Source organism: Seriola lalandi, unplaced genomic scaffold, assembly GCF_002814215.2.
Source record: "Seriola lalandi dorsalis isolate HSWRI2012SDOR001 ecotype SW California unplaced genomic scaffold, Sedor1 jcf7180002054909, whole genome shotgun sequence".
NCBI lineage: Eukaryota > Metazoa > Chordata > Actinopteri > Carangiformes > Carangidae > Seriola > Seriola lalandi.
Window position 1 is genome coordinate 61,436 of NW_019525461.1, and position 25,428 is coordinate 86,863.

General features: G+C 42.7%; 1 protein-coding gene across 1 annotated transcript in view; it reads right to left on the reverse strand.

Moving 5' to 3' along the window:
• tgfbr1b (transforming growth factor, beta receptor 1 b) overlaps positions 1–25,428 on the reverse strand; it is a 69,485-nt gene that overhangs the window by 12,924 nt on the left and 31,133 nt on the right. The window contains exons 2-8 of the mRNA XM_023430708.2: positions 19,464–19,715; positions 14,073–14,342; positions 11,490–11,720; positions 9,355–9,522; positions 8,508–8,664; positions 3,200–3,324; positions 1,892–2,022 (exon numbers count right to left, since the gene is read on the reverse strand). Of these exons, the coding sequence (XP_023286476.1) occupies positions 1,892–2,022; positions 3,200–3,324; positions 8,508–8,664; positions 9,355–9,522; positions 11,490–11,720; positions 14,073–14,342; positions 19,464–19,715 (1,334 nt within the window). The remainder of the gene's footprint in view (positions 1–1,891; positions 2,023–3,199; positions 3,325–8,507; positions 8,665–9,354; positions 9,523–11,489; positions 11,721–14,072; positions 14,343–19,463; positions 19,716–25,428) is intronic.

A 25,428-nucleotide genomic window follows, 5' to 3' on the forward strand; every position in this document is an offset into this window, starting at 1 on the left:
AGAGAGAGAGACAGAGAGAGAGACAGAGAGAGAGACAGAGAGAGAGAGAGACAGAGAGAGAGAGAAAGAGAGACAGAGAGAGACAGAGAGAAGAGAGAGAGAGAGAGAGAGAGACAGAGAGAGAGAGACAGAGAGAGAGAGAGACAGAGAGAAACAGAAAGAGAGACAGAGAGAGACAGAGAGAGAGAGACAGAGAAAATGAGAAAATAAGAGGAGGTCTAACCTTCATCGGTTTAATTTAAACAAGAGGTGGAGATGCTGCTTTAGAAAGAACCTGAGTGTAGAAACTATCCAGAGGTTTGAATGTGTTAGAAGATGAGCTCTGATGTCATCCTGATCTGCTCCAGTGTTTATATCCAGCTGTAAGAAGAGTGTCTGGACAGCAGAGTGTGTGTTAATAAAGAAGTCTGGTCTGGAGATGGACGCCTGTATTGTCTCATCTGACACTCTGACGAGATCAATAAGGTTCAGATTCAGGTCTAAACATTTTCTCCAACACTCATCCAGAGTCAGTTCTAACAGCAGATGACTTTCTGACTTTATGAGTCTTCATCAGCTACAAGAACAAGAGAAATGAACAAGCTCTGACACCAACACATGAAGTGATCCTTCACTCAGTGACTGACCTCACTGTGCGCCATAAACAATAATAATCACAACAGCACCGGTTCAACACGACTCATAGTGATGTGCTCATCCTCCATGATCCATTGATTTAAAATATGGACGTCGTTGATTACGTTGATCAATATTTAGTCCGAATGAACTGAAAAGTCACAGAAATACAACAACAACAGAGTCAGTAACAAAATAATAATAGTAATAATATAATATATAATAATTTGAAAATACACTGAACTTTATCAAGTATGTTTGTTTTACTATGAAGATCTGAACTGTTACAGTGTTCCTCTACACAGCACATGGTAACATGAGCGTGTGTGTGTGTGTGTGTGTGTGTGTGTCTCTCTCTCTCTATAGGACAGGTAAACCTGAAACCAGAGGCTAAAGGAGATACAACACACACACACACACACACACACACACACACACACACACACACACACACACACACACACACACACCTCCTGCAAGCTGAGCGGTTTCTTCCTCTCTGGGGAGTGTGTTCCTGTGTGTGTGTGTCATATGACTGATCGGTGTTATTGACAAGGACTCCAGGCCTTTGAGGTTCAGAATGACTGTCAGGGCTTCACCTACATAGAGAATTACAAGTAGCTGCCTCCAGCTCTCGACAAACTGACGGGTGTCCTCATGGAAAACGCTGCGGTTGCAGCATCAACCCGACGCTGCGGCGTTGTATCGTAAACAGCACTGAACAAAACTAACCAAAACTACCAACGAGGAAGAAAAGAGCCGCAACTTTCCTCGAGGAATTTCCTCCAAAGAGCGTCTGATTTCTCCCACAGCAGGAGCGTCAGGCAGCGGCGCCCTGATATTTCATGGCTGTTAAAACTGGTGAGGAAGTTCAGATGAGACTGAGGTACGGCTCAGTCACGAACCTTTACTGCCTCCAGCTGTGTTCAGAACACCTCAGTGTCCTCCTTCATCCCTACCTCTACCTCAGTGCCCCCCCTTCAACTGTCCCACGTACCCCTGGGGAGACACGCCCCACAGACTGACAATGTCTGATTTAGTGAAATGCTGCAAGGTCACACTGACCTTTACCTTTGTCCACCAAAATCAAACCAGTTCATCCCCGAGTCCATGTGAATGTTTGTGCCAGATGTGATGAACTTCTGTTAAGACGTTACTGAGATATATCGTGTCCAGGAGAATGGGACGACACACAGACAGACGACCTGAAAACAACACGTCTCTCCCCATAAACACTCGACACCTTTACGCGGTGAGTTCGAGTCCTCTGTCCTACCTCACAGCTCTGCCAGCGGTTGGGAATGTTGGGCCGAAGCTTCTGCTCACAGACCACCTTCCTCATCTCCTCCACTGATGGATCTGACTGAACCAGGTCGTAGTAGGGCAGCTGGTAGTCCTCATGGATGCCTGCCAGAAAACAAATGTGGTTAATATTCTGATTTACCTGAGATGTAGAACCTGTTCACTTACAACAGGGAACTGTTTCTTTTTAAATGTGGCATCCCTCAAGGTTCAATTTTAGGCCCCCTTTTAATCTCACTAATCAGGCTTCCTTTTGGATCCGTTTCAGAAATATAATATTCTGTATCGCCGTTATTCTGACGACAGTTTTATGTACAAGTTACACTTGACAGTGCCGACTTGTAGAAAAACCTTTTTATTGTTCTAAATGGTGAGAAACGTTGAACAAATAAATCAAAACAAAACTGAAGTATTTCTATTCGACCCTCATTACTCCGTCATTTGCCTTGAACGCTGTGTTTGGTCCTTTATCTACAAAGTGAGAGTGTGTTTAGAAATCCTCTTGGACATTTCTCTGAATTTTAACAAGTCAGTTCTGTTGTGAAGAGCAGCTATTACCAGCTCAGAACTGTGGACAAAATAAAGCCGTTTTCTCAGAAGGACCCGTCAACAACATCCAGGCTTTTGTCAGCTCTTGGTTGGATTACTGTAATTCCCTCGATCCATTCCTTCAACCCTTTTCAATTACAATCGTTCAAAATGCAGCTGTAATACTTTTGGTACAAAAAAAGAAAAAACCAGTAAAATACAGATTTTAAATCTTAATATTTGTTTATTAAGCTCTTAATGGCTTAGCTCCACAATTCACAATGTTTTCTGCAGTTTCACTCAAGCTCTGGAATAATAATAATAATAATAATAATAATAAACTTTATTTACAGAAGCTCAAAGTGCTTTACAATAAAAACTACTCAAACAGTAAAACAAAATTAGGGTGAATTGAAGGACAATGAAAATAGACAGTAGATGATTAAAAATATGTAAATAAAATCGATTGTATCGATTTTGTTTTTATCCTTGTATTATTTACACCTTTACTCGTATTGATTATCCATCTGCAGCGATCGCAGAGCACTTTGGGTGATTTTTAAATGTGCTCTATAAAATAAATTGACTTGACGTGGTTTCTCCATCTATGCAAATACTGGTCTGTGAATATTTCCATAATTGATTCTGAGCCTCTCTTGCTCCATTCATCTATCACTCCCTCCATTAATCTGTCAACCTCCCAATCATTCCCTCAATCACTCAATGACCCACCCCCTCCTCATTTGATCCTCACCTCCCATCGAGCAGCGGCTGGCGATCTCCCAGAAGACCAATCCCATCGCGTAGATGTCAGCTCGCTTGAAAGACTCAAAGTGTTTCATGTTTATGGAGTCGTCCAGGACCTCCGGAGCCATATACCTGAGCAGAAACACGAAGGCTCGTTACCAAACTGTTGAGACATTTAAGCTGCTACTGTTGAGAGGATGATCTGAAACACACTGGAAATGATTGGAAAAACAATAGAGAGAGGAAAGTGCAAAGAGCAGAACAAGCATCCTGCGACACATTGGCATTTTCCTCTTCTTGAACTGTGCTCTGACTGTTTGGTATTTCATGTCCACAGCTGCGTGCACAGGTGGGAGTCAGAGCAAAGCAACATGATGGCGACAGAAATAAATTGCGTCTTAGCCTTGACTGAGAGAAAGGTCGTGCTCCCTCCCTGTGCCTCCAAAACACTTGCTAGGTGTGTCACAAGAAGCTATGGAGCCACAGGAGGAACAATAGAAACACTTTACTTTAAATATTCCTATTTAGCGTTAAAAAGCAGTATATAAATCATATTATTATATAGTTATTATACATTATAATATAGCTGTAAGCAGATGTAAGTATATTTTAAATATCTATTGATACTCAGCAGATATAACTTCTACTGTGAGGACTGCCTCCACTTATTGGTGCCCACATGAGGAATTAAAGCTGTTGACAATTACATTATAATAAGCAAATATCTGTATTAAACTACATTAGTTCTGTTATAAAAAATGAAACATATATAAATGTTAAATAGGGAGCGGAACAGCAAACAACATTATTTTGTTCATTTAACTGCATCTTTCCTTCTAACATGAGTTATGATGTGAAAAAGGTCTGAAACAACAACATGAATTAAACAACCGCCGACTGATCAACAGTAGACCCCCCCCCCGACACCAATAACCACAGTAATGACTGCAGCAGTTTGATGGAGGCGATTGGATTCCTTTTCATCGTTTCCTCGGTGGCTTCAAAGTAAAGATCAGTTTATCAGTTATAGTCTGATTTATTCACCTCCTCTGTCTGAGATGTCACTTTCCTAATGTTGTTTTCAGTTTCATCATCATTTCTTTATGCTAGGTGTGAACTCTTAGACGGGTTATTCCCATTATAGATATGACAAAACAACATCCATGATTAATGAGCTACAGATTCATTAAACTGTCACGTTTGATGGTTAATTCATTTGCTTGCTGAAGTTTATAACCGTGTGCTGAAACTCCTGTCAACTAGGCTTGATACTCTACATCAAATATTGTGATATTTTTCATTATATCAATTTATTTTTTAAGGTTTTACAGCTGCTGGCGAGTCAGACCCTGTTTTCACTGATGAACCTCGTCATGTGACAAATAAAACTTTGAACTGATGTTCAGTGGCAACATCATTTATACCTGAAACATTAAGTACAATAATACAAATATATCTTATAAAAAATACCTGAAAAATAAAATAATAAAATCTATTATTAAAAAACACATCTGAAACATAAAATACAATATTATTATATTATTAAAAAAAGAAACCCAGGGCAATAATATCGTATACCTCATATTGAGACAGAAGATTTTGGACACGTACTGTCGACTTCATTGAGCTACATTTTCCTGCTGAACAATGTGAAGTATAAAAACATTTAATCTTTATTATCACACTGTTCATACCGGCCATTAAGTGACACCTTCCTAATGGGCTTCCAGTAAAAGTGATGAGGGATAAAATCTAAACGTCTGTGTACAAAGATATTTATAAAAGTATATCTAAAGCTTTTATGAGTGAGACAAACCAAGTGGAAATCAGTTTATTACCATCCTGCTGCTGCAGCTCAACAGGGGAACAAAGAGAGGGAATTTTATATTAGAAGACCAACTTTGGAAGATATTCACTTGACTTGTCTCACACAGACTACTGAAGCATCATCTTAGCTTCAGATAAAAACACTGAAGGGATATTTGTTTGGTGTGGTATGAACAGGAGGGATGATGACAGCCAACTAAAACTGTTTAAATGTTAATATGTTCGTACCTGACTGTTTTAAGACGAGAATAATTGAAGGAAATGAGCAGGACTTAATAGAGCTGATTAGTGTGAATTTAAAATGTTCATCAACACATTTTGATTGGTGTTATTAAAATATGCATCAATCTATAAATTAGTCAGTAACTTGTAGATCAATCTGTCAGAATAAAGCCTTCAGTTCGTCTGAAGGCGGCAGAACTGATCTGATAACGACTCTACAGCCACGTCGCGGTTAAAACCCGTGACACACTGTGACCTGCTGCGACCCGCTGTGATTTAATCTGTGCTGGACAAGAATCACAAAAACCTCACATTACTGACCGTGTCAAACCGGCTGATGAGATTCAATCACACCGCTCACACTGAAATCTGATAATCAATAAAAACAAACCTGATGTGCACACAGTCTCAGCCACACACTCCTAACAGTGTAATCCAATAACTTTATCAGATAACCGAGAATTAACTGAATTCTTCAAGTGATCTGTGAACAGATAATGAATGGACGGCCTTCGTTAGCAAACTTCGGTGCTTCAGATGAATCAAGAGAGGAAAACATCAAACTGAAAACAAAAGAGCTTCATTAAAGAAGTTTAGACGAAAAGGGAGAAGCAAGTTAATCAAATGTAAAAAGAAAGAAATCTTTATCTGTGTTCATGTTCAAGCACAACCCACACACAGGGAGCGTTTCAATCTGTACAAGAGGCTTTTATCAAGATGTGTCTGAATAAAATCAGGTATAAACTTCATCAAGTCAAACTTTATTCTTTCAGACAAACACAGAGAATCTCGAATCTCTTTGGTTGCTCTGGTTTTTAAATCACTGACTGTTCACGTGTGAACTGTTACCGCCACGTCTCTTCACCGACACCTGATAAAGAGTCATCGTTGAATCAGTGACTGAATGAGAACAAGATGAACCATTTCACACTGATGTCACTTCCACATGTTTAGCTTGAACATAAAAGAAAGATATGGTCTCCCCCACTCTCTCTTTCCTGTGTCTCTATCTAATAAAGGCAGAAAATAAATGGATAAAAAAACAAATGAATAAAACAGATGCTTTGTGGATAGTTTCCAGAATCAGCAGCTGGATTCAAAAAGGTCGTTTTCATCCGTTTTAGTTCCACAACAAAGAATTGGCAACACTCGGACAGGAAGTGAACTCAGACTCTTGTTTTCAAGTCGTCTTCGTCCAGTTTGACTGAAAGGAGCGAAACTGGCAGAAACGCGCTGTGAAAGCACCTTAACACAAAGTGTGAGGACTAACTGGCTCAATATATGAGCAACGCTTCTGGAGCAACATCATCTTTTCAAGCCAACGTCAAGTAGACGTCCTCAAAGGCGCCCTGCACTCAAAAATGTGTTTTCTTCTTTTTACTTCATGATGTTTGATCTTCACTGAGCTGCATTATTTATTTTATATCATATATTATATTTACTGTGTGTGTTTCCACATTCATGTTCAGAGAGGGGAAAGTTTCTCTGCTCACCTTAAAGTTTAACACGTTTATGTTTGAGCAGGATCTATATGAACCCGTTGTGGTTAAAGAAGAAACTTTGAGTGAAGCATATCAAACGTCGTGTCCAGACCTTAAACTTCTGAATGAAAAATATTTGCTTTTTCACAGATTGTGAATTGTAGCAGGATCAGGGAGAGATGTAAATAAACTGATGTGTTTTTAACACGGTGATGAACTTTTCTCCTCGTCTACTGATGTAAGACTTTTTTAACCATCGACCCCTGCACGGCAACAAGTGATGCTTTTTATGTTGCATCCAACTTATCACACTCATGAACACTGGTTGGATGTCATCAAACGCACCACGAGTCTCCGCAGTGATGACACTACAAGTGAAACTGAACACTTCCTGTTGTGTCGGAGGTTTCATGTGGTTTTCTTTTAACTGACTCGGTCTTAATCCTCCGCTCCATGATCTGGTCTGTTGTCCATGTTTGATAGTTACCAGGCTGATAACTGGTGATATTTAGCTCAAGGCTAACAGTTAGCTTCATCCACATTTCCTTTCAAATGTCACGCTGATCGCTTCTGACTTAAATCTTAAAACATAAACTGTGAACTGTCGCAGCAACGTGAGGAGACGGAGTCACACAGCGGTCGGTTACAGTGACGTCCAACAACCAAATAATAATGTTTGAATTTACATAGGAGTTGATTTAATGTTGAAACAACACGTATACACTGTCCACCAGCAGGCTCAGTGGTCACTCACAGTTAAAACGTGATATTTTAACTAATTTCTGATCAGATGTCGTGAGGTGTTTCCCCTGTAAAAACGCCTTGAGATTCATAAATAAAACTGAATTGAATCGATCAACAGCTCTGCCATAGATAGATCACATCCCACCTGACCAATACTGCTCTAATGAACTCACCGTCCTCCCCTCAGGTGTGTGCTCACTGCGCTCCCTGGGACTTGGCTGGAAGTTTGGCATTGTGATAGAAAGTTAAATAAACTCTGGTGGAATCAGATCATCAGTATGTAACGTGGGTTTCAGCCAAGGCCGGAGCTTCTGTCTCCACTGACCCGAGGCTTAATGAATCATTTAGAGCCGCTGAAACACACCCGCAGCATCAAACCCCCGGCAGAGCGCCACGGACGAGAGGAGCAGGCAGGAGGAAGAAATAAACAAGACAAAAAAAAGAAGAGGAGAGAAAAACATTCCAGGACCAAAGCTGTGCTGGTATCACTGTGGGAGGGAGGAAGAGGAAGACGGTGGGAGAGAGAGAGCGCCGCCGTGGCCTCAGTGCACCGCTGCTTTTCCTACCCTGCAGCGAGAAACGTCTACATAATAGAACAAGAGACGTGTGGACACAGAAACACAGGGAGAGAGAAAGGCTCCAGTCTGGAGAGTTAGAAGTGGAGAAAGTCATGAATAATTGTGTGTGTGGTTACTGCAACACTAACTTTTTATAAGCTTTGAATAAGAGACTTTTCAAAGGCAGTAATTTGACTTGTATTTAAATATGCGGAAATAGAAACAGAGTCTCCTCCTGAAGATTAAATAGTCGCTGACACACTATCCACCTGACTTCCTTATTTACAGCCGCAATCCACAGATTTACTCTCCCTCTCTGAGTCAAGAACGCACCAGCTGCCTGCACGGAGAAGCAGCGGCGACTTCACCTGAGAAGAGGATTTCAGTTTCCTCCCGACAGAATCGGTGAATTCAGAACAAGATGTAGAGGAGAATAACTGATAACAACCTGTTTGGATTCTTAAAAAAAAGAAGATGAGACTACCTTTTGGTTCCCACTCTGTGGTTCGGAGCGATGTCGATGGTGTCGGTGGCCGAGTCGTGGCGGACGGCTAGACCCAGGTCCGCGATGCAGCAGGTCCCGTTCTTCTTCACCAGGATGTTCTTTGACTTCAGGTCTCTGTGGGCGATAGCCGGCTTACCTGGAGACACAGGGACACTCAGGTGTTCAACGTGGCTGCAAACTGCTGAAACTTCACGTGAATCATTTCAACTGTGTTCTGAATGTTCTTGGTTGCAGTTTCACTTCTTTGATATTAGACGTAGAGCCAGCTGGAACAGGAAGCTTGAAATGGTTTCGTGCGAGTGACGTCTGGAGGAGACCGACGTTTAGTGCAACAGGAAGCATCAGCTCAGACTCTTGACTCTTATTTCCCTCCAGACGCTTTCCCCTCTGCACGTTCACTCAGCTCAGAACAGCTTCACCCAGGCCGACGGATCCCCGACTCTTGACCGATCATAAACAGGCCACGTTCAACAGATCAGTTTATTTAAATGTGATTGGTTGGTCTGACCGTATAAAAACTGGATACAGTGAGGAGAGCAGTTACTTCTCTATCACTACTCTCTGGTCACCAGCCTGCTGTTCTTCACTCCGGTCTCAGTTTCAGTTAATCCATGAGATCTGATCTCTAGAGCTAGATCTGATAGATTTACTTTTGGGATTATTCACTGTCGACTTCTAGATTTAGCGTTTAGCCCGTTAGCTGCGTGTGTATCACTCTCCATTCTTTGATTCAAAATCCATAAGAAAATCTGAGATACCAAACTATTAACTGTGAAAATAAAAAGGACACATGCGCTCGGGACGAGTACGAATGTGCGCGACTCACCTTGTGTTCCCACGATCTCCATGTGCAGGTGAGCGAGGCCGCTGGCCGTGGACAGGGACAGTTTGATCATTCCCTCCACGGTGACGGTGTAGCGGTTCAGGTAGTCGAACAGGGAGCCGTGTTCGTGGTAGTCCGACACCAGCCACAGCTGAGTCCACGTCCCGTTATCTACGCACAGAGAGGAAGATGAAGGGTTAAAGAGAGATTCCTAACTCACCACTCGACCTTTACTTTCTCAAACGTTCGGTGTTTTCTCTGCAGTTTTCAGACTCGTGTTTCAACACTTTTTTTTTATTCAATGTTTAAATCCCATTCATGCTGTGAAGCTTCGTTATAATGGGAGCGAATGAGAGAAACCTTCAGACCCACTCATCTCCAAACCTCTTCCTAATCAGAGCAGCTGTCACTGACATAAAGTCACCTGTGATGTTGGCAGAGGAATGTTAAATCCTCCCACTCAAACTCACTTCTTCTTTTTACCCACAAAGATTCAACCTTCAGTCCATCACAGATGAACAGGGACGAATAAAACACAGACTTCTGTGAGAATGAGAATGACAAAGGTCAGGTCAAGAGTTTGACCTTTACTTTTAAAAACAGTGTATAGTTTCTTCATTAATACTGTGACAGCTGTGGTTGTTCTTTTAAAGATGACCTGTAAAGGTGAGGTGTGCCTGACCTTACACTCAGCGTCCATGTTTGTTTTCCAGCTCATGTGCAGTTGGTACCGTTGGGATTAGGGACTTTAAGCAGCGACGGTCAAAGGGACGCTACAGCGCCCGTATGTAGATTCCAACACGTTGCCATAGTGATGGAAATCAAAGATCACTAAGCAGCATTTAACTCCAACAACAGCTACTTCACCACTTCAGGAAACAGAGCTCGCTCTGAACGCTGCTGCGACTCGTCTCTTAAAACGAGCTGAGAGCTCTTGATATTTGCTTTAGAGACGAGTGAATATCAGATGAGGAGTTTCTATGAATCCGTCTGTGACTTCAGCACCGCGGACAGCGCCATGGTTTACGACACAGAATCTACGTCCTCGCCAGATCCTCACATACACTCTCTGATGGCGACTCCAGCAGACCCTTGTGTACTCGCAGATAAGAAAGGTACAACACTGACTTAAGATCCACAGAGCTACCAATATTTACAGTCGTCACCGTGGCTGTACGTACTCAGGTCAGTCAATGAGGCGGCTGTGACTCTCCTGTGGTTTACAGCTGGGTTCGTAAGGAGGCCGACCTCATACAGTCAGTGAGGCGGCTCTGTGCTTTGGTTCAATCAGCTTCATTTACAAAAAAACACCATCTGACAAAGATTTGACCCACAGTAGGAGTGTTTCCATGAACCTGCTTAATGCACAACTTGATTTAAAAACAAGTCATGGAAACGTAAACCCTCACATGGGGTGGTTTTTCACATTCAGGTTATGGCGCCTGAAGCATCAGACCGCAGGGGACGTCCAGCAGCGATGCGTCGTCCCAGCTCTGGGGCGTTTCAGGACCTCCTGGCGTTTGCATGGAGAAGTCTCTGTCTCCACCTCCTCGAGGAGCGATTCAAACAGCTGGTGCTGGAGCTCGTGTGCACAGATGGAGTTAAGCACCACCTACCAGGACGTGTTGATGTATCACACAGTGGGCATTTACAAAAGCAGGAAAGTCGGGGTCACTACGACACAGATGAACCATCCAGTAAACAGACTGATCACGCCCCCCCCCCCTTTATTTGATCAGCTAATGATTAACTCTTTCTCCCGTCTTGTTTTCTTTGGAGCAGAGAACCGGAGGAGTCACGGCGTCTGAAATCACTTTGAGCTGTTAAACTGTGGTGAAGTCTGGTCTTCACAGCGAGCCGTTACTCCCCCGTACTGTCTGCCAACCCGTCTATTCACAGCCGTTACTCGTCTGCACCGATCTCACCTTTAGCTGAGCTGCTTTTCTGCTCTGACAGCTCAAGGTTCACATGCAATTAAATCAGCCCACACTGTCATTTACAGAGGAGAAGGACAACGAGGCTCTGATTTTCACGATTTAGATTCTGAGACTTTGATGATTTATATTCTATTTTTCTTCGCTGGATTCGGGGTGCATGGTCTGATCTGGATCAGCATCCGACCTCCGGAGGTTTCTCACCTTTGTTATCAGCAGCGATGAAGCCCAGGATGTTCTCGTGTCTCAGCATCACGGTCTGGTAGATCTCAGCCTCGCGGAACCAGGAGCGTTCCTCGCGGGAGGAGAAGATTTTCACGGCCACCTCCTCGCCGCGCCACTTGCCCCGCCACACCTCCCCGAAACGCCCCTTACCAATGCTCTCCTGGAGGATGATGGTCCTGGCGATGGTCCTCTGGACCAGCAGCGGTAGACCTGGAGAGAAGACGACATGATGATGAGGAACACGTTTGCTTAAGGAATATAAACGAGGAAGGTGGAGCAGGTGGAGGAGGAGGAGGAGGAAGACCAAGGACTTGTGGAGGAGCAGAAGACTCGATGTCAAAACCTCCAAACCTCAGTTAATAAACCTGAATCTACTATCCTGTGTCCTTGTGTCTGTTGTTGTGTGTTGCACTGTGTTTTTACTGTTGTGCACTGATCAGAGTCACTCCCTGACAATAAAGGATTTCTCTTGTTCTATTGTTCATTTAGCGTCGCTCTAAAGGGTGAATATGAGAATAGGGTTGAAATGTTTCAAGAGTCAGATCCCAGAATATCAGAATAATATAAAAGGAGAGGAGCTGTGAATATAAAACTGGACTTGATATTTGACCATTTATGACCTTTGTAAATGTTTTTGTTAATTATTTGTTTCTTGTATTGTGCAGTTGTGTCGTCTCTGTGGCGGCTTATTGTTCTGCTTTTATTTTGTAGGCAGAATCCTGTGTGTAACTGCTGCTGCCATGGTGGAGATCTATTTTAGCACCGGGTGCTGTTCACTGACTACAGTGATGTGTCCGTCATTCACACTCATGGATAACAGTATGATGATCATCTTCAGGTGGGGGTGGGGGGTTCTCTGAACATTATTACTAAATGTGGGACTGTCAGTCTGAGATCAAAATAATCTGATGGGCCAGTTTTGGCTGTCAGTTGCCGACCACCGATATAAACCGGAGTTTTCAATCTCTTGATGATCTTTCCAAACTCCAGCTCAAAACTCTCTATAAAAACTGACAGTACATTTAATTTACTTCATGTAAGATTTAATATCTTATTTAAAGCATTATAACCTTTTCATTTATAATTTTATGACGTCATGATACTGAATAAAAGCAAAGATCTTCTGGTGGGGAGATGCTCCACTCTGTCTTCTTCTGACCACATGATATTTACTAGTTTCCTGGAGATAAACATGAGGTTTACCTTCTGCTCATTAACTCCTGTAACAACATATTCTGATAAAACTGAACCTTCAGTCTCTTTTTAAAGGTCTGGGCTGCGGAAGACTCCGCTCTTCTTCTCCTGCTCTAAACTTGTTTGTCCAGATACATTTCCAAAGTTACCGATGTGAGATTCTGCAGAAACTATGGGAAACAGTTTTTTTTTTCCACCTCACTGGTTTAGCTAACTGCTGATGAGGAAACGCAAAATGGAAGAGGGATGAAAATCCTCCTCCAGTTTCAACAGGCAACACACACACACACACACACACGGTTGCATATTGTACAATATGGTGTAAATAGCTACAAAGACTGAATCCAAGTCCTTCCTTGGCAGTGTGTCGGAGGTGCCAGTCTGCACAGAGAGGTGCTAATTTATGGGTAGCATAAAGAAGAGCTTTTGCCAGTACAGTGTGTGTGTGTGTGTGTGTGTGTGTGTGTAGCCTGAATCTGGGCCAGCCAGTCATTATACACACTTCTACTTTAAGATGTGTGCAGCTGCAGCGACTTGTGCGCACACACACACACACACACACACACACACACACACACACACACACACACACACACACACACAGTGTGTGCATCTAAGACTTAAAATACAGACAGATATTCACAGAAACAGGATCACACACAGTAACAACTGTAACTCAGAGGAGCCTCTATAAACCCTGAGTTATGACCACGGTTAAAATATGATACACTTTTTTAAAGATCCACATTAATAAACTTTTAACTGTTGTTGAGGTTCAACTGGACAATAAAATCGAATATCTTGATATATGATGTTTTTGTTTTCAGCTTTCTGGCAAAACCCTCAGAAACATTCAGTGGCCGTTTCTTTTTCATATTATGATAAATATTACATGTGGTGGAAGATATCAGGATATTTGGTATTATAGAATATCGACCAAAGAAGACGAGGTACAACTAGTTTTTGTGAAGATAAAAATGATAAACATCAAAACATATTCTCGTGTAAACTGAATGTAAACAATGATAAGATTCTTGGTCATTTATCAGCTTCTGAATCTTCTGATCAATAGTTATTAGTTTGCAGTGGTGCGGAGGTCTGTACCTGGCTTTGTGCTAAGGTGAGGTACGACTTCTGTGACACCTTGACCAAGAGTTACCTTCTCATTAGCTCCTGGACTCTCACAAATATCAACAGATCCTTAACTAATTCCCAAATTAAAGCAGTGACATGGAAATCTGGCTCCTCCTGTCCTCACTGAAAGATGGTCAGAATAAAATCACAAAAATCACATAAAGCTGAAGAAAAGGAAAATCTGGCGACTTTATCTAGAGTCTGTAGGAAGTGTGCAGGAACGTCAGCACCCACCTGATCCAGACCCCGAGGTGGTCATGTCGTAGATGAGGTCCTTCAGCGTTGTTCCCACAGTGATGAAGGGGTGGTCCATGGAGGGGTCTTCTTCATTGGGCACCCGGTGGTGGTGGTGGTGGTGGGCCCCGGCCCCTCCGGCCCCCAGACCCCTGTGGCTGTGGCAAACGTAGAACGCCACGACGAGCAGCAGGCAGAGCACGCACACGGGGCCCGCGATCACCGCTGCGAGGGCCACGGGGCCCAGAGGAGGAGGCTTCACCGTGGGGCCTGCGGGGCGGAGAAGAGACAGACAGATCAGAAACATCGCAGTGTGTACGAGACCTGTGGGGGAGGGGCTTCAGATCGGGGTCAGACACCAACATGTGACGGACCGAACGAGGCCGCTCGCTGTTGGAGAGGTTCACGTCCAACAGACCGGAGGCTGACAAGTGTTAGCCGAGAGCCAGGAAGCTAACAGGCCAAGTGGTGCGGGGGCACCATCCATCTGCTAGGGCTGATGGGAGATTTGGCCCGTTTCTCTCTCACTCACACACACACACACACACACACACACACACACACACACACACACACAGGTCTTCCTATAGTTGTGAGGACAGTCACTGACATGATGGATTCCCCAGCTCCGTCTCCCAGCGTCAGCCCTCACAATGAAACATCTCCCCTCAGCTGTTTGAGGTTCCAGACTGAAACCTGACCTCACGACTTCTCCTCACTGTGTTTCACTCACCTCTGATTTTTATCTTACTTCTATTTCCTTTGCCAAAGGAGTCGGTTCAGTAAAGACTTTCCACTAAAGTTTAACGTAAGTTAAGTGAAACGTTTTTAAAGCAAGGTATGCAGGTGGTCGTGCTGTGATGTGTGCGGCCTCAGTTTGTCAGTGATTATAAATTATTATAATAAAGGCTTTTTTCCTCTTTTGCTGAGGTGAAAGAAAAAATAAATTAAAACCAACTTATTTGAAATGAAAGCAGGTAAATTAAGGTAATTTCCTCCACAATCTGCATGATTATTATTGATTATTATTGACCAGAGATCAGAGCTCCTCACTACGGAGGAGCAGAGTCATTTATTACAGATTTCAGTGGCATCCACCCAAATAAACAGCTCCTACAAGTGGGTGAGATTAAAAGTGAGTTATGAGACGTGGAGCGGGGGAAGAGTACAACACGTCTTAATCCCAGCCCCCCCCCCCCAGCAGCCTCGTGTTGACTTGTTGGAGTGATTCAGCTCCTCACAGCTGAAGAGAATAACAGGACAAACACTCTCAGGGCTGTAAAACCTTTCTGATGAACCTCCACCATCAGTGATGGAGGGAACAAACACCAGTGGCAGAGCGGGAAGTGAAAACCAGACGGTCCTAATCAAAGTGAGAGATGAGGGAGGTATAAAAAAGGTAGACGGACTCTGTCTCGGCCCGTCAGTCCGACGGGGAGAAGAGAGAACAAGACAGGTCTGAGTCGTCTATAATGAGCTCGTATCCTCAGACGGTCGTGTTTCAGGGAGGAGGGCTGTCACTTTTAAGACCCGCTGCACTGAACAACATCTGTGCAATGGAATAATAAAGTCACAGTGCAAGAAAATGTGACAGTGAAACCAGAACCACCACCTCGTGGTCGTATCCCTCCGCCGCTCGGACTAGTTAAGGGTTCATTTAATCCATATCTTTAAACTGCATGTCACCATAGCAACGGTAGGTATGTTTCTCTCTCCCTCACCTGTTTGCGCACTGAAACTAACCGAACCTCATGTTAACTACAGTCTCGTTCACACAGGTCTGCTGTCAGTCAGAGACCAGCTGCACATTATAACATCCTGTCTCAAACTGGATGAAGTTTAATTAACAGGACGAGTCACAGAGAAACAGCTGTAAATATGACTGAGGTGAAGGGGCAGAAACATACACAGCCGGGACACAGGTGACGTTAACTTCACCTGTCCTCCTCCAGAGGAATCGGTCTGAACGAGGCTTCGCTTTACAAACGGGGGAATATTAAACAGCCTCTGCTCTTCCTTTGAGAACTGGCCTTGGTGCAACAATAAAACTGTGCTAATCCAAAAGTGGTGAAAATCAGATCAGATCAGGAAATCAGAAAAATTTTAATTTAAAAGATGTTTTCCACTAAAGTATAAAGCAGAACTACAGACCTCTAACATTTCAAAAGTAATTCAAATGGATCATTACAAGGGATGTTTCAAACTTCATTTAAATAATCTGATATTGATTCATAAAACCCTGAGATCAATCTTTTAATGTCTTTTAAAGTCCAGTGACGCTGTGAATCCTTCTCCATGACCAGATCTGATCACGTGACGAGAGAGACAAAAAACACGGTGGACGTGTCTCCACCGAAGGTCTAAAGGAAAAGATGTGTGGCTGAATTTCAGATGTAAAAACTATGGAGACAGTGAAGAGCTGGAGGAAAGAAACATCTGTTTCTGCTGGTTCACGCTGACGCTGCTGCACCAGGGTGAGTTAGTACGACGGAGGATTAGCACCACACTGAGGGGGGGGAAATATGACACCTCGAGTATAAAGTCATAATATTATGAGAATGAAATCATAATTTTACAAGAAAAATTATAATATTACAAAAATAAAGTCATAATGAGAGTAAATTCAGAATTTAATTTTAAAGAAGTCATAATATTATGAGGATAGAGTCCTAATCTTATGTTGCATGCATTAATTTAACAGCTTTGGGTCCATTCTTAAAGTCATGAATATCTTTTATAATGCACCAGCTTGAGGGAACAATTCACAACCTTAGTTCTCTGAGAATCTCATTCCGATCAAGAAAAAAACTGGTCTTTTAACTGAAATATCTCATTTACATGTGACAGGAGCTGTATTTCTGTATGGCTTATGTAACCTTGGTGAAAACTTCAGTCAACTGTATTGTAAAGGCTGAAGAATAATTTCTCTACTCCTCTGAGCTCAGGTCACAACACTGAAATGTAAAGATGTAAAGAGAGTTAATATAAACTCTTATTATTCCTGCCTGAGAACAGATTCGTTACAGCTTCACTTTGTCCACACACAGCAGAAACCTGAACCTCTGTAAGTGGACAGGTTTGTAAAGTTACTTTAGTTTTAGCCGAGAGGAATTACTTAGAATTAAAATTAGAATTAATAATTAATCTGACACCCTGTGCATGAAATATTGTAACCAAAATACAAATAAACAATGTGTTGCCTGTTTTTGTCATTAACTACGGGATTAATCTTTAATTTTTCCATTAAAAAAGCAAAGAATTGTGGGAATGCAACAAAAACTGCAAGGCCAAATTAATCTAATTACAAGTGTGAGAGCAACAATGTGAAATACTACGAAACGTGATCCACAGCTAAAAAAAAAGCTGCTTAATGCTGCACGGATTCAGACAGTTTGAACCCGTCAGTGTCTTAACGCTGGCGGCGTTGGATAAAGACGGGGCTGAAGATGAAGACCCGTCACCAGAGACGTGAGTCGTGGTCAACGCAGCAGACAGCCTGTAGTAGTTTCCTTTTTTCTGCAGTACTTTAACTCAAGTGAAAATCTGACTGAGCAACCTTCACCTGTATTGGAGTCATATTCAAGCGGCGCTTCTATGACTCCGGTAATAGCACTGTGGGAGATCTGATGGATTATTGCAAGTTTCTTTTAGAGTTTCTTTTTCTGTGGCTGTATATTAAAATCCAGAGGAACTGCTGTGAAGGCAGGAGCCGTCCTCCTGCTCTGACTGACATCTTTAAAACTGCATTAGCAAGTGTTGTATAAATATATTTGAGCCGCCACAAATCTCAGCAGGAATTTAAGAGGGCGACGGGCGCTCACTGTGAAGTTACCGGCAGAGGCAGATGACATGGGGGGAGTAACTCCTCGTGGTTACTGAAGCAACAACAACAACAACAACAACAACAACAACAAGTGCCCTGAATAACGTTGTTAAAAATACCTAATTAAGATGGATGACACTGACCCACGAACTGAAGTAAACAAAACCCAGATGGCTTCATTCTGCTGAAAAACAAAACATCAGTTTCATTCATAAACACAAAAGAAAACCAAGAATCAAGAAGAAAATCAAATAAAACCAGAGACCAGTCTCACAGCGACAGACTGTGACTGTGTCTTAGATTCAACAGTCAGACTTCAGATAGACTGAGTCTGAATTCACCTGCTGCACAAAGCAGTTTAGTTCTCGACCAGAGCTGCACAATTAAAAGAAATATAATCCAAATCTCAATATGACCAAGTGCAAAATCCAAATTGCAGAAGCTGCAATTGTTTTGATTTAAAGTGTTTCACAACATTATGTTAGCACTCCCAGTGTTGTGGTGCTACAGAGACGCTCCGGCCAATAAATCATAATCTCCAGAAGTAAAAGGAACATTATGTTTGGTTCAACACCAACAAAAATCACATCATCCTCATTTTCTAGATTTTTTTTCAGTGAGAATTAAATTTATAAAAACATCATTCCAACTGAAATCTCAGTATCTGCCAATTATAATTTTTTGTGTATATTGTGCAGCCGTGTTCTTGACTATCTGAACACAGACTGTGGTCAAATTTATTCTGGGTAAATAAAATACTTTTTTCAAAGGAAAAAAAAAAATGGCTGATGGAGAAACATCATCCAACTGCTCAGCTCTGTTTACCCTCAGCAGAAGATGTGTTTTTCTGGAAGTATTCAACAGACGTTTGACTTGAAGAGTGAACAATGAAAAAGAAAAACCTGATTAAGAATAATAATAATAATAAATAAAAACTAATAAAAAAAGGCTGCCGTCTCTAAAAACTCTTCCCTTCTCTTCGCGCTCTCCGTAACAATGTTAGCAAACCACAAATTATGAGCCATGTTTCTTGTTGTTGGGAACTACTGGTCAGCGCAGATGTCATTGACTGTTGCCATGGTAACATTGGTCTTAGGACTGAGTTAGCCTGGGGGTAAGGTGTCTGATGTTTCCGGTTTAAAAACGAGTAAGTCTTTGTTTTTGGATCTAAGAGCAAACTGAAGACCGGAGCAGCACGAGAGACAGTGTGAGTCATATCACATATTCATCGCATCACATTATGGACAATTATAAGAGTGAGAGAGCAGACCCCACTAAAGAACCCTGTTCATACATTCAGCATTTTAATTAAGTACAACGGGTGAATTTTAAATAATCCTCTATAATGTTCTGGTGGATGGAAGTTAGAGAGTTAGAGGGAGAACTCATCAGCTGGAATGAAACCTGACGGCTGTTTGTTCTCCGTCACACACGGTTAGCTGCTCCTGTTCTATAGATCTGTTCTCCCTAATGATGTTGGTGCACACTCAAAGCCTTCTGGGAAACTACAGTCAATGTATACTAGCCGAAGTGTGTGTGTGTGTGTGTGTGTGTGTGTGTGTGTTTACCGGGGAAGATCTTGATGTTGGGGTCTTTGTTGCAGTAGTCCTTCGTGCAGCAGATGGGGTAAATACCCGTGTCTTGTTTGGCGGACGGGGCGCAGATGAAGGGCCGGTCTCGCGGGATTAGTTCGTTATCTCGCACGCACTGGCGCTGCTCTGTGGTCAGCCGGCTGCCCGACTTGCGGATGGCGACGAAGCAGACGCCATCTGTGGTGCAGCTGGAGTTGGTGCTGCAGCGGTCACAGTAACACTGGAGGGCTGAAGGGAAGAAGGAAGAAGGAGGAAGAGTTAGACCTGAGGCTGCAGGTCAGCTGATACAAACATCATCCAACAGAGATCTTTAAAACATTTACTTCCTGGATTTCTGACAAAGTCGAGACGAAGAAATTCAGTCGACACAAAAACTAAAGTTTCAATTTGCCAGAAGATTTTCCTTTATGCACAAAACACCATTAAAACTTTTCCTTGAAATATTCAAGTGTTTCAGGTTTCCTCCGTATCTTAGTCTTTATACTTGAGGAAATACAGTTCAGGTTCCTCTGATTGTACCTGAACTCAACACGTCTGAGTTTAAGTTGATAAATGAAGAGGACGAACATCACAACCAGAGTTTGCACCTGATGGATCCTCAATGAGAGGAATTGATTTTGCTCCACAGATTTGATCGACATCAGTTTCTGATCTGATGGCTCCACCTCCTCAGCTCTCTTCAGGTTAACTCTATAGTCAATGATGCTCTGTGGTTTGTGAGACGATACAGGTGAGATGCTCATAGGTATCACCAGCAAACAAATGGTCTCCATGGAAACTGTAGAATTGTACTGCAGTAAAATCTCTTTCACTGCTGCAAACGTCTTAAGGTTTTTCCTTAACAGAAGAAACCTTTTAAGTGATTCTGTGCAACAACCGTCAGTAACTCCCTCGGCTGAGGAGAAATTCAACCTCAAGTGTCAGACTTGATCCTTTCGTGTGTGTGTCTCTCATCATGGAGAGAATATGAGACGTTACATCACTCCAGTCTCTTCTCACACACAAACACTGACTCATTTTCCTCTGAAGGTTTGCTCTGTTACTGGCACTCTATGCAGGACACACAGACACCCACACAGCTGGACAGCACATGGCCGACATCAGGAAAAGGCCAAGAATCTGATGGTCTGACAGTGCTTCGGTGTACAGTTGTGCAAACGTCTTATATGACTGGAGCTGAACGTTACCAACCTTTTCCAACCTTTTTGTTTCTGCCTAGTAAATTCAGATGAAACTTTTATGACGACAAAGTTCTGTCCAGTTTCCAAGTTAAACTCTGTTACAAAATGCACATGTATATTTATGGAGTTTATAAAAGTACATTTTAGTTTGCTTACATGAGCAAAAATAACACCGACTTCCTGTCAGTGCACAGAAGTTTTGAAGTACGATAAACTAGAGTTGCTGCCTCACGTCGACCAACCATTGAAGTTACAGGAAACACGGTCACAGTCTCTGCTGTTGAATTACAGTGTTGAACCGTGACCTTAAGTGTTTTTACAGAACGTTATGTCGTCACAGCGAAGTTGACCTTTGACCTTCTGGATATAAAACATTGCCACTTCATTTTAACCACCTTATATACATTTGTGGAAAATCTTGTTATAATTTTATGCATAAAAACCATTATTTTGTTTTTATGCTGTGATTGTTTTGTTTTTTTTAAGAATTTTTGGGGCTTTTTGTGCCTTTAACGGACAGGACAGTAGAGAGACAGGAAGTGGGGAGGCAGAGAGAGGGGGAATGACACGCAAGAAGGGGCCGTCCGATGCGGGAGTCGAACCGGGGGCCAGCTGCAGCGAGGACTGTAGCCTCGAGGCATCTCCGTAGCGACGATAATTGATAATATTGAATATTGCAATATTTCCTATCATATGTGATGTGTTTCATAATATCATGTTTTACAGTTTTGCACGGTCTGCTCTGCCACTGAGACCAATTCTCATTTTACTGATTTTCTCACTGTACATTGAACCTACCTTTACCTGAAACATAAAATACAATAATATAATTAAAATTGTGTTGATACACTATAGAGACCTTGGGACAGAGACGACATCAGACTTCATAATTGAATCTAATAAATGTACAGTGAACGGGGCCTCAGGCTGGCCAATTAAAGCGCTCATTAAAGCTAATGATTGACTGCAGCTTCCCAGAGTCCAAGTGACGCTCCCAGCAGTCAGCTAGGAGAGAACATGGTGTGTTTATGTGCCTTCAGGGTTCAGTTGATTTGGAGTTTAAATTTAAAATGAATCCATTTCTACTGTTTCACCTGAGCTGAACTCCTGCTGGAGCCGCGGTTCAGGTCTTTAATCACCTCTGAACGCAGGGAAATCACGGGCCAGACACTAACGAGGTCAGGAATGTGCCTAATGTAAGGAAGTCTGCTTAGCAATCCCTCAGGCTTCAAAACACGAGCAGTGGAGCAGCTATGAATAAACCAGGTCACTGTCTCTGTCTGTGTCCTTGCCCCCAGCACAGTGTAGGCCGAGAGCTCACAGTCTGTATCATGGTGCGGCTCAGAGACACATCATGCATGGCTGCTCCGCTTAAAGCAACACAACACACCTAAGACAAGCTCCCTGAATAATTAACAGCACAGGCGCACACACTCAGAGAGAGAGAGAGGGCATCAACAGTCTGAAACTACACCACTGGAAATCTGCCCGATGGTGCACCGTCTCCATGGTGACAATGTAAGGATTTGAGTGAAAAATAATGAAGTTAAATGAAAAAGTCTGAGAACGTTACAACGTAATCCCGGCTTCAGTGGATTGGCAGGTTTTCCCCGCTCGTGGAATTCATGGAATCGTCTGGAGGTAAATTCCAGTCAGGCGAATTACAGCTGCAAACAACAACACAGTGTGTGTGTGTGTGTGTGTGTGTGTGTGTGTGTGTGTGTGTGTGTGTGTGTGTGTGTGTGCTGCATATCTTTGGTTTTCAGGAAGATGGAAAAAGATGACAGTTCAAACACAGACAACAAAATAAAAGCCAGCTGACACTCGTCTCCTCTGACTCAACCTCAGATATGTACGATAAGACCTGTCTTCTGCCCCCCCCTCAAACTCAAACACAGACACACACACACACACACACACACACAGACACAGACACAGACACACACACACACAGTCAGTCAGCGAGGTATGTCTCAGATGTCTAGACAACAAAACAACAAGTGAAATGTTCCATGTGTCGTTGTATTAAAGGGCACCTGTTACTGGAGACGTGATATGTTGACACTTCCTGACATATCTGATCAAACAGGCCCAGGTCACACCTGGTTACACCTGCATTAACATGTGTGTTCAGTTATCCAATCACAAGTGGTCAGCTCTCAGTAGAGCAGTTCACATCTGGATTTAAAATGTGTGTCCAGTGAACACTTGTGATCAGATCTCACTTCCTGCTTTATATGCAAATAAACAGGTATTAGGAGTTAACCAATCAGACAGGAGGGTCTGTTGTCTGTGTGTGTGTGTCTGTGTGTGTGTGTGTCTGTGTGTGTGTGTGTGTGTGTGTCTGTGTGTGTGTGTGTGTGTGTGTGTGTGTGTGTGTGTGTGTGTGTGTGGTATGGTGGGGTTGAGCAAATCTTTGCACTGCTCACAGCTCTACAGTGAAATAAAGTTTTATTCATTTGAAATGGTAAAATATTTATCTGAATGAGGCCTGAGTGATCGGATCTCAGGTGCGTCACACCTGAACTTACAGAGCTGAGCACCTATGATCGATCACCTGAGACAGATGTTAACACCAGGAGCCAGTTTCACAGAGACACACTGTGACTCTTAGATTAACAAACAGTCACACTTCAGAGCACAAAGCCGTTCGACTATCTTAAGAGGGACTGTGGTGCAATGAATTCTGGGTAAATAAACATGTTTTTCAAACTAAAAAAATGGCCCACCGATAAACCGTATCCAACCGCTCAGCTCTGTTTACCCTCAGCAGAACATGTTTGTGTTTTGGAGGAATTCAACAGTTGCAAGGATGTTTTACTTGAAGAGTGAAACAATGAAAAGAAAAAATAGAAAATCTGATTTTGAAAAAAATGGCTTCCGTCTCTAAAATCTCTTTCCCTTCTCATCATTCTCTCCATAACAAATAACAATGTTAGCAAACCACAAGCTATGAGCCATGGTTTCCTGTTTTTTAACTGTTGGGTGCTACTGCTCAGCGCAGGTGTCATTGATTGTTACCATGGTAACATTGTTCTTAGGTCCTGAGTTGGTCTGACGGTGAGGTGTCTAATGTTTCAGTCTTAAAATGAGTCTTTGTTTTTGTGAAACCGTCTGACATCAGACTGAACTGTGAGCCAAACTAAGACTGGTCTGAGATATCTCGGTGACACCGGCCCCAGGTGTGAACAGGTCCGCAGTCTACAGGGATCAGCTGTTTCCAGTGGTGACGACTAAATCAATAAACATAAACAGTGATTACACTGGTCTGATTGATTTTTTATTTTACACATGATTTCTCACCAACTACTGACTTACACCAAATAACAAAGGTCCTGATGGACGACTGAGTTTAATGAGCTTCATGAATTCAGCATATTGATTCATAAAAAGCTAAATCACATCTCTGCTGCGTTGAAGTTGCTACGATCAGCTGAATAAAACATCGACCTTTAAGGGAACAGAGCAAAGGTGACATTTCACACAGCAAATACTACGGCACATATTCAATAAGTGCAGCTACTGAATCTGACTGAGTGGAAAAATGCAGCTAATTTTTCACTGGTCAAAAAACCCATTAAGTTCCATTAACATCAGGCTTCTGTCGGCGGGGGAAAGGGGTCAATCTGCTTTCATTAGCGTGTTTACCTGCGTCTAAAACACCTGCTTCTACCTGCTAATTTTGGTGGAGAAAAAAAAGGGTGTAACAGCTCTTTCCCACTGCATGGTACCAGCTCAACTCAACCTGGTTTGAGATATATTTGTTTTCCAGTTGTAGTTCTTTCTATAAAATATATATATATATATATCGCTCATCTCTGCTGAGGCAATAACAACAGGTTACATGAAAACACTGCAGGCTGCTGATTGGTCAGAGAGAATCTGCACTGCTGCGTCATCATTGTCCACTCACTGTAGCCTGTCACAATTCATTTTAGTACGGCAACCTGCAAAATCACAGCGTGGTCGCTATAGTAACAACGCCACACTGAGAGGGTACCAAAAGCATGTTTTGGAAGCTTCAATATTTCCAGAACAATTACTGTGAAGAAATAATTAATATGATAATATTAAGGATATATAATTATCTCCATCTCAGGGTTGTACATGTGGGGCAAAGGCGACAGGTGGAGGTGGGCACACAGTTCTCACCAGACCAGCAACACGCCACCATTACAGCGTTGGAAACCGACTGTTTGTCTCTTTGTTCAACTGGAAAATCAATTCTTTGCACCTGCTTACGATCACTCCTCGCCTCTACCTGTGAAGTTATCTCCAAGCCCAGGTGATATAACCCTGATGACATCACTGTGACCCTATCAGACTTCAGGAAACTCCTCCACCATCACAGGACGCATCCTCACAACTGTAGCTCTCGACGACTGAGCCGAGTACGCCTTCAATCTCATCTAACGACCATCAGAAGAATCAGTAAGATACAAGATGACCACAGTCTCAGACTTGAACATGTGACCTGGATGTGGTTCTCCATGCAGATCATGACTGTCTGTGTGTAGAAGAAGAGCAGAGTAAACTAGCTGCAGACAGAGGCAGTTTATGAGTCAACAACACAGATGAGTCAGCGGCGGAGGAAAACAAAAACAAACGCACCTCGCCACTTCTGCTTCCTCCCTCCCCGTGTGTTTGCCGCATCATAAAGCGAGCTTGGGTTCAGCAGAGTTTATATTAAAATGAATATAATAAAATGAGGTGCAGACTCCAGACACACAACCCAACTGAACCATAATCCCCCCCCCCCC